A 10,805-nucleotide genomic window follows, 5' to 3' on the forward strand; every position below is an offset into this window, starting at 1 on the left:
AGTTATATAAAATTTTTTTTTAATATTTTAAAATTTTAAATTTTATAAATTATAATATATAAAAAATTAAAAATAATAATATATTAATTTACTATATTAGTAGTATACTAATATAGATATTATATAATTATATAATATAAGCTATATAGTTAATATAATATATTATTTATATATATATTAATTAGGGATGTCAAACTGACTTATCGTTCGCAAATAGCTCGTGTTCAGCTTGTTCGTTAAGAAACGAACACGAACAGTAACTTCACGAACAATTTCGAACACGAGCTTATTTCAAACAAACTAAATTTCAAACGAACCGAACGCGAACACAAGCTCTGTCTGTTTGTGTTCGGTTCGTTTACACCCCTAGTCCTACGGCCATATAAATATTATTATTATTTATGGAATTATTTATATGACCTCTTAAATTTAAAATATATGAAAAATGTATGATACACTTTAAGCTATGAAGCTATTAATATGAAATAATGTGTAGGATGACAATAATTTCCACATTATAATAAAACTTCAATAAGTTTTATAATTTAATCAATTAACTCAAAAAATGAATTATTTAAATTTTAAAACTATTTTTTTAACAAAATAAATATTATTTTCTTAAACTTAAAAATATAATTTTTTTATTTCCAAAATTTAAAAAAAAATTTCTTAAATTAAAAAATGATTTGATAAACATGGATCACTTGAGAAATATAATAATGATCATTCATTATTCAATTAAATTCAAAATAGTTTCCATAGAAAAAAAAAACTATTCCTTAATAATTACAAAATAGTTTCCATAAATCACGCTAAAAATATTTTTTTGTTGTAAGAAATGCTGCCGAAAATACTTTTCTGAAAATTTTAGCATGTTGATGAAGGAAAAGATTTAATGTATACCAGTGGGAAAAACCATTGTAAAGACCAACAAAAAGAGAAGTTGTAAATGGTCTATTTCCCACCTACTTCTTTATTAAGCTTGGTCGTCGAAGCATTGTCATCAAAGAGGCTAAAATCCAATTCAGGTTTAGGTGAATTCTACAAAAACATTTGCCATGGTAAGAAATGTCGGAGTTTTGTAGCAGATTCAATAGAAAAAAAATCTCTCCATTGCTTTAAGATACACTACAAACAAAAACAAAAGAAAAAATGGCAGCACTTTATATACGCTAACCTAGCAGTAAAAACTCTACCTATTTTCTTTGTAGTCGATTTTAAACATTTACAAAAACTTTTAGCAGCGATTTTAAAATCTTCGGGAAATAGTTTTAACCGCGATAACTTTTGCCGCAGTTCTAATTATTATTTTCATTACAATGGGTTTAGTTGTTTATAATTAGCACTACAAAGACTTCCAATAGCGATCCTAAAACCGTTGCAAAAAAAATTTAGTTGCTATGGCTTTTTCAGTGATTTTAATTGCGATCATTTTTACAGTGATTTTAGCTTGTGATGATTTAATTTTTTTTTAATTAATTTTTGTGGTTATGCGTATTTTCAATCGGCTACAACAGCAACAACCACAATAATTTCATATACAATTTTACACAGTTTTTCATAAAAGGAATTCTCAAAATAGAATATAAAGTTTTTTAATAATTGTAGATCACCGTTCAAATAGTGACGAGCTTATAATTAAAGAATAGATTGTTTCAATTCAAACTTTAAGAAACTTAAATTTGAAATACAATAACTCAAAATTGTAAAACTCAAAAGCAACTTGATAAAAAAACGCACTCACAAACTCGAAAAAATATTACATCAGTACTACGACGTAGAAATACCGTGCGTAGCCAATAAAATCACGCCACGCGACATAGGAGAAAAAACATCAATAACACATGAATAACACGCAATAACACATGAATAACACGCAATAACACATGAATAACACGCAATAACACATGAATAACACGCAATAACACATGAATAACACGCAATAACACATGAATAACACGCAATAACACATGAATAACACGCAATAACACATGAATAACACGCAATAACACATGAATAACACGGGGAATATTCCCGACAGAGAAAAAAATGACGCAATAACACGGGGAATATTCTTTCCCGTGTTATTCATGTGTTATTGTGTGTTATTCATGTGTTATTGATGTGTTATTGTGTTATTATAACACAAAGAATATTCCTAGAACACAATAACACATGAATAATACACAATAACGCATGAATAACACGGAGGAGAATATTCCTTGTGTTACTGCACCGTTTTTTTTTTCTCTGTCGCGCAGGGTGTCGTGGCGTTATTTTATTGGCTACACATGTTACTCTACGTGCGTAGTATTGATGTAATATTTTTTCCACAAACTCACACGCTCTAGTTAATCATCATCTATTCCTTCATCCATTTTTTTTCCTCTTTGTTACGTTATTTATTTTGTTTTTGTTGGCAATTTTCTGCCACCCCCACCGCTTGTAGTGCAATTGTTAATGTCACACCCCGAGACTGGAAGGCGGTACATCCCGACATCATTAGGTGTGGTGAAATGTTTTGAACATGTTTTGTATTTCCAAAAAAAGACTTGTATTGCAAATAAAAAGAAAATATAAATTTTATTTATTCTGAAAATTTTAATATGACAACTTGGGCTGAAAAATATAAATTTAGTTGAATCAAAACATACATAACAATAGGGAACAACTACCTAGACCCAAAAGAAAAAATAAATAGCTAAAACATACCAAAACTAATAAACTAGAACTTGAAAGTCCGCTCCAATGGATACGGTCCAATTAGTAGCTGAATAAAACTTGTTATGTAAAAATTAAGAATGAGTTTGATAATGTTAGTAAACAATAACTATCTATTAAAGCATAAACAACAAGGGAAATGAAGCATGCATCATGAACAATAAGAAAAAATCATTATTTGTGTATGTAACACTGTAAAACCAATATGAGGCATAAATATCAATTATGCATCCCATAGGAAAACATGCAAGTATTTTACATTAAGTTTTTTATTATTATGTTTTCATTTATTTTTATATAGTCGGTTTTAACTGACACACTGAAATCAGAACTGTCTAAATAGCAACCCAAGGAAACCCGGTGATTTCTTGAAGAATCGTCACTGTGGACCCGTCGGCTCGACTAGCCTTTTATCCAAAAGTGTTCCACTGGCCTATATATCATCACACACAAGAGCGTGTCAAATTTTTTTCACATATATAATATATAAGAAGTATATAACCTTACACACGTTTGTGATATGATGTGAATTCACATGCAGGTTCATAAAATGCAAGAAAAGAAAAACACTATAATTACAGGATTATTCAAGTATGTTGCAATAACTTAATATGGTTATTAGTTTTGGCATGAACAATAAAGTAATTCTATAACAACTACAACATCATGATTGAGGTAGCAAGAGCATGACTGTTAAATATAAGCAGTTGATGTGATTCTGCAACAATTAATAAGGACTAAAGCTCATAATTGGGAATGGTACGTTTATCATCTAATAAACATCAATAACTTACCGCGAGATGGCTATTGCGATACTTTTACAAGTTTGACGGTTTCACTAGTAATCTACAAAATTTAAAAATAAAATTATTAAACAATTAAACTTATTTATTCTTTAAACTAAGTTCGACATATTCGATAATTATTAATGCTATTATTCTAGTTATAATATTTTTAAGAGAAAAAAATTATGCATGTTAGCCTATAAACATACTTGTAATAAGATATTCCTATTATTATTATTATATTCTTATTTTACTAAATTAGATGCACTTAATTTGACCCTTGTTACTATTACCGTTACTATTAAATTACTGTTATTTTTTAAATTAATATTATATTATTGTAAAAGAAAGAATTGTAAGTTAACCAAAAATGATATTCAAACTAATAAAATCTTAAATCTCATTTCTCATCTGCTCACCTTAACTCGGAACTCGGTAATTCGCGTGGAAGATGGATTACGGTATTTAGAGAAGCGATGTGTGTGACAGGGAGAAAGAGAAGTTAGCTTCATCGACAATTTCGGGCAAGAGCGAATGAAGAGGAAGATGGGAGTTTCGGTTCTCTCCCACCATTGCCTTCCTAGCTAGCTTCACTTGCGACAGTATCGTGCAGGTAGAGTCACGAAGTCGATGGTTTCCGGCGAGCAGAGAGAGCGAGAGGAGTGGGAGATCTGAAGGAGGAGATAAGGGAGAGGAATGGATTATCGTCTTCCCACCCTTCATCACTGATGCGTGCTAGAAAATTCGCAGCGGTAGAGTAATGGATTATCGTATTAATATTGCACGAGAATTCAACTCACACAGATAATTCAACGGTAATGTTGAGCTGCAGCTTCTCTTCAAAATCTCAGAGTCTCTCTCTAGGCTGGAAGATGTCTATTTATAGTATTTTTGGTGCAATTAATACAGTAATATGAACCATTTTGATCGGACGGTTCAGAGAGTTTCTTTCAATCATACGATGTTTAATAGACATTTGATGTTTAATAGACATTTGTGTTTAATAGACATTTGAGTGTCTTAATGATGTCAGAATTGAGTGATCTTGGACTTCTTGGGTTCGTCTTATCGAGACGCTCGATTTGAGTATAGGTTTGCTAGTGTCAACATCTATTTGAATTTCTAAATATGTCCAGAAATCTTCCAAAAGTGGTTTAATAACTTGATTTGGTCTTGATTTGACTCGGATCATACTAATTTTTATATCAATTGGTCTGTTTCATCGAGCCGGTCAGTTTGATTATAAGTTTGCTAAAATTGGAGCTCTGGATGACTTTTCATCAAGAGTTGAACGTTTTTTATTCAAAATATCGTCTCGAGATCCGTGTCAAGCCTCGAGATTCATGCCAGATGATAAACAATTGTTGGTGGCATATCAATCCCAATATATGGGGAGCGACAGGTATATGGCAGGAGCGAGCAGGAGACGGGAGTTGTGGAAGCGAGTGTCTTGCTTGATCTTTCCAGTCACGCTAATGTAGAATTAGGCTTGAGCACAAGGAACTTCACTGCACAATTGAAAGAGAAAGATGAGAGAAAGATCGATTTGAGAACAGACGATCTGACAATCCGCGGCATAGACTCTTTCCATGACATAGAGAGAATCCACTTTATCCATGAATGGTATTTTTTCTTCGACGTAGGAATCGAATTGCATGTTTAGGCAAGTGAAGTAACTGCGAGCAGCAAGACTGAAAAGGAAGGCTCCTTATGATCTAACCTACTCACACTCCTTATTTCAATGCACGATGTTGCTTGCCCGCTTCATCTCTCAATCTCGCTCGGTAGAAGGAGGAGACAAGGCAAGAGTTTCATTGTACTGAGACAGTTCAAGTCGCTAATTGAAGTAGGAGCAGGCATGACACAATAACAGAAAACAGTAATTTAATAGTAATGGTAATGGTAATCGAGACGGAAAATTAATAGTAATACTTATGCTATCGAACAAATAGGGAATGAGGCAGGAGCGGGTGGGAGACGAAAAGGAAAAGTTATTTCAAGAAATGAGCAAGGAATGAAAGAAAACGCGTAGAAGAGAACTTAAGTGATAAAATTTTGATTCTTAAGGATTTAGCTTCGATATCTTTATTGAATGCAACAAATCTCTTTCATATCAACTTATGAACAATTTTAGCTCCATCACTTGGAAAAAAATGTTATGCATTGTATGTCTCATTATGTGCTCCTAGCTAACACATAAATTTTAGCCGCCTTCTTTCCTCTCACAGCTTGGTTCCACAAAAGTAAAGTTATGGGGGCCTATGGTTGTGGTCGTGGGGCCCACAAGCTTACTTATCAACTACAACTGCTAGGCCCTACAAGCACACATGCTTGCCCTCGAACATGTAAATTTGGGCATGGTTGCACATATCATGCATGCATGTAGACATCTACACGCACGCATGTTGTCTGCACATGTATCTACATGCAGGTTTGCAAGTGTGCGTTCACGCATGCATACCTATGATGACGATTCGACTTATGTTGAGCCTCGACTTAACCAATTTCATTATTTTTTTTTATTATTTTGATATCTTTTTAATTACTTTCAAAATCCAACGGAACCTGTAAAAAAAAAAATTTAGGTGATTTAAATAAAACTTTAAAATTCTCAACAATTTATGATGTGATTTTAAGAATATTTGATATTATGATAGATGAAATTTAGTTAGCTTATTCGAGAGGGAATTCATTTTGGCATCCAAGAGATGAGATCATCCTTGTTTTCTTTTAAAATTGTAATTTTTTATGTTCTTTTTTTTGAAAATTTATTTTATATTTTCAAAGGGCAAAGCCTTCGAGGACCTCAACACGCAAAAATAAGGGGCGTCAGATGTGTTATCAGAAAATTCGCTTGATCAGACATGAATCTCAATACATATTGGATAACAATTTTATCATTAAACTAAATATCTTGACAATACAAACCTAAGGATATTAAATGGGACTCAAAAGTCGTAAGATTTGAAGTTTTATAATTTCATTAATTAAAATGTTATTTAATTTCCAAATTTGACATAATTCTAATCAAATCAAGTATCTCGATGAAAGAAATCTAATGAGCTCAAGATAATTTTAATACCATTAAATTACTTAAAGAGTAAATAATGATCCATAATAATCAAAATTGGCCTAAAACGTCTAAAGAAGTGCTTTGGGTTTTTGACAAAATTTATCCAAAAATTGCTCCTAGAACACCATAAGTGTGATCTAAGAGAATAAACAAGTTAATAGCTAAGTTCACATTCTTGAAAAAAATTGAAGCTAGAAACGACCAAGAATCGGACTCTCATTAATCATGGATAACTACCTACCACTAATGACTATTATAGCCCAACTACTATCTTGTGTTATTGAAGCAAATACATTATTGCTTAATCTCTGTAACTCAGTAAAAATGATTTTTTTTCAACTTAGAGAGAATAGTGAAATGCTATAGCTTATATTAAATTGTTTTTAGTGAGTCAGATCTTGCAATAATTAAAAAAAAAATCATGTAAGATTTTGTATAACTTCTCTAACTTTTTTATTTATATTTATTTATTTATTTCTAATTACATGAAGATTTTGTATTCATGTAAAATGAATTTTTAACACCCAATTCTATAAATTTTATAACTCAAAGCTATAACTTTTTAGAAATAATTTAATTCCCTGTGAAATAATTGTGCCAAGAATCTTTTCACAAAATCATATATTATTTGTTAAAAGCTCTATTGCACATTTGTTAATTTATTTAGAAATAAACTTTTTTTATTATGTTTTCAAAGAAATGTTATTTCCACAAGCACACCGAACTCATTCCGTGGAAAGAATAAAGTCAAATCAAAGATTAATGTAGACGGATGAGCGAAGTAGTAGAAGATCACGTGCAAGGTGTTTTGGCAGACGAGGATTCGTGCCATCTACCAAGCTCCCTTTCCTCCCCATCCAGGCGTATAAAAAGCAAGCATCAGCGCAGTAGCCAACCAGGCCAAGCGCAAGCTAGTTCTTCGATCGCACCTGCTCAGCTGAGTTCTAGCGGCTAAGGTTTCATTCACCTTTCCCCTTCCTCAAAAACAAAATCACAAAAACTTCCCACCATGCCGAGCCTTGATTCCATCAAGAAGGCCCCAAGAGCCGACGGCTTCGCCTCCATTTTGGCCATCGGGAGGGCGAACCCAGACAATATTATTGAACAGAGCGCCTACCCAGACTTCTACTTTCGTGTCACCAATAGCGAGCACTTGGTCGACCTCAAAAAGAAGTTTCAACGCATCTGTAAGTCATCTCAATTATCTAAAGTCTGTTCTAGTATAATCGATCTCCTTTAATTGCATTCCTCATATTATAAACAGGCTAGAGTTAATAAATTTATAATAATCTTCAGGTGAGAAGACGGCAATCAGAAAGCGCCACTTTGTCTGGAACGAGGAATTTCTCACTTCAAACCCTTGCTTCAGCACATTTATGGACAAATCTTTAAACGTAAGGCAAGAGGTTGCTATACGGGAGATACCAAAGCTGGGCGCGAAGGCGGCCACCAAGGCTATTGAGGACTGGGGGCAGCCTAAATCGCGTATAACTCACCTAATCTTCTGCACCACGAGCGGCATGGACTTACCAGGTGCTGATTACCAGCTCACCCAAATCCTTGGCCTCAACCCAAATGTTGAGCGTGTCATGCTCTATCAGCAGGGCTGTTTTGCTGGCGGAACCACGCTTCGCCTCGCCAAGTGTCTTGCTGAGAGCCGCAAAGGCGCACGAGTTCTAGTGGTTTGTGCAGAGACCACCACCGTGTTATTTCGTGCACCTTCTGAGGAGCATCAGGATGACCTTGTGACCCAGGCTTTATTTGCCGATGGTGCCTCCGCAGTTATTGTGGGCGCTGATCCAGATGAGGCGGCTGATGAGCGGGCGAGTTTCGTCATAGTTTCTACATCTCAAGTCTTACTGCCTGACTCAGCGGGTGCTATTGGAGGCCATGTAAGTGAGGGAGGCCTGCTAGCCACGCTCCATAGAGATGTTCCGCAAATTGTTTCTAAGAATGTTGGCAAGTGCTTGGAAGAGGCTTTCACCCCATTTGGCATTTCGGACTGGAACTCAATTTTCTGGGTACCACATCCCGGCGGCCGAGCGATTCTAGACCAGGTGGAGGAGAGGGTGGGGTTGAAGCCGGAGAAGCTGTCGGTTTCCAGGCATGTGCTTGCAGAGTATGGTAATATGTCGAGCGTCTGTGTGCATTTTGCTCTTGATGAGATGCGCAAGAGATCTGCAAATGAAGGTAAGGCTACGACCGGCGAGGGCCTTGAGTGGGGGGTGCTTTTCGGCTTCGGGCCAGGCCTCACGGTCGAAACTGTCGTTCTACGTAGCGTCCCTCTTTAAATGAATATGCTGCTGATCATTATATTGTTCAACTGTACCTTGGCATCGTTGTTCTTGTATTGTTATAAAGTTGTTACACATTGTTCTGCTGTTAAGGCTTGCGGCTATTAAGCTTTTTTTTTTTTTTAATATATGCAACTTATGTAAAGCTTTTTACTTCTCAAAAAATAAGATTGTAATGAATGTGTTTTATGGAGTTCGAATTTATGTTTCTAACCTGGGTTTTATTTTAGCTCTACTTTTTGAAGTTTCATTCCTTGTTGATTTTCAACTTCTTAAGCTCTAATTTTTGTTATTTATGGTTGTTGAAGTACCTCATTATATGTTATTATACAGGTTTCCATCCGATCTTGTAACCCAATTTACTCCGTTCTCTTTGGCTTGTGTCCGCAACTTGGTCTCAATGGCATCGATTAGACTTTGATATTAATTATTGTGCAAAAAAATGTGAAAAATAAAATCATGCAACAAACAAAAAATCAAACATTGTGTGATTTATGAGGTTCAACCCAAATTAGCCTATGTCATGATGAGGGCTTATTCCATTATCAATAGACGAGGAGAAGAAAAGATGATTGAAATTGAGTTACAACTCCACACACTAAAATCAATCATAATACTTCCTATAAGTAAGAAAGGATTATTACATACTAATAAAAATAAAAATGGACTAATATACCCATTCTACAAACACAGCCTCTAATAAAACATGGGATCTATCAAAACATTTTCGGTATGTTAGGTATGGCTCATATATCATAAATAGGACCGAAAAAATACAAACACAGCCTAATGGCCGCCTAACTACATGTTTTATACAAACACAACCTAATGGCTCATATACAAACACAACCTCTAATAAAACATGGAGCGGAGCGGTGCCCACGAGTGGAGTGGAGCGGAAGGATCTGTCCAATCGGGGGAGCTTCATTATATGGGTTGGGGGTGTGGGGGCAACACCCCGTGGTTTGGTACAGGGGTAATTTAAGTAATTACATATTGTACTATAGAGTTATATATATGTCACGTTTGTAACCTTAACAGAGTCTCTGAGACTCCGAGATTTTGAATCTTGTATTTTACACTCTCACCAGAATATTAACAAGAAAGTCTCTGCTCCCGAGGATATAGACGTCTTTACCTAACCTCGTTAAGTCTCTGTGTGTTCTTCTGGATTTATGTCGATTTCTATATTTCTTTGCGTTAATTTCTCAACAAGTGGTATCAGACTGAGGTTCGAGAGCAGGGAAGAAAATTTTGGGCGGCGCATGAATAAAGAAGATTTTGACAGAGGAGATTGGAGGTTAGGGAAGGATTTATGCAACCTTCCTTACAGTTCGGATCTCGGCGCAAAAAAATTTTGAAGACCAAGCAGGCTTCGACGGTTCGGCGGATTAGCGATCAAAACTTCGGCTTCACGCGATCGCAGGCGGGGAACATTTTCGCAAAGCAGAAGACCAGACGATTCATTCTGCGAAGGCAACAGAAGGTTCAACAGGGTTCTGCGATCCGGACGAAGTCATTCGCGAAGGTTTGAAATCGTTGCCAGTTCACGTGCGGTTCGGGGCGAACAAGACGAACGTGTTGTGAAATTTAATGCGGAATAAAACAGGAATCGACACAAACTAGAAGAACACGGAGATTTAACGAGGTTCGGCAAAGAATTGCCTACGTCCTCGGGAGCGAGCGGCGGTTTCACTATTTCAGAGAAGTTCAATTACATCCCATAGGGTTTCCCATATAAATAGACATATACAAACCCTCAGATAAAATTACAATCACGCCCTCGCTCCTCCCAACCCCCTTTATTCCAAGAGACACTCCTTTTCACCAGGAGACACGCCTCTTCAAAAGAAACTCCAACTCCCCAGATATGAGCCATATCTAACAATTCTCCACCTTGGCGAATATCCAACACCTTAGGAGATATGCATC

General features: G+C 35.4%; 1 protein-coding gene across 1 annotated transcript; it reads left to right on the forward strand.

The window, feature by feature from the left end:
- Positions 1–7,457: 7,457 nt before the first annotated feature.
- On the forward strand, positions 7,458–9,028 carry LOC110018893 (bibenzyl synthase). Its single transcript, XM_020716367.1, has 2 exons — positions 7,458–7,766; positions 7,876–9,028. Exons 1-2 carry the CDS (start codon positions 7,589–7,591, stop codon positions 8,868–8,870), a joined length of 1,173 nt encoding a protein of 390 aa, XP_020572026.1. The 5' UTR covers positions 7,458–7,588; the 3' UTR covers positions 8,871–9,028.
- The last annotated feature ends 1,777 nt before the right edge of the window (positions 9,029–10,805 follow it).

Source organism: Phalaenopsis equestris, unplaced genomic scaffold (genome assembly GCF_001263595.1).
Source record: "Phalaenopsis equestris unplaced genomic scaffold, ASM126359v1 Scaffold000036, whole genome shotgun sequence".
In the NCBI taxonomy this organism is placed as follows: domain Eukaryota; kingdom Viridiplantae; phylum Streptophyta; class Magnoliopsida; order Asparagales; family Orchidaceae; genus Phalaenopsis; species Phalaenopsis equestris.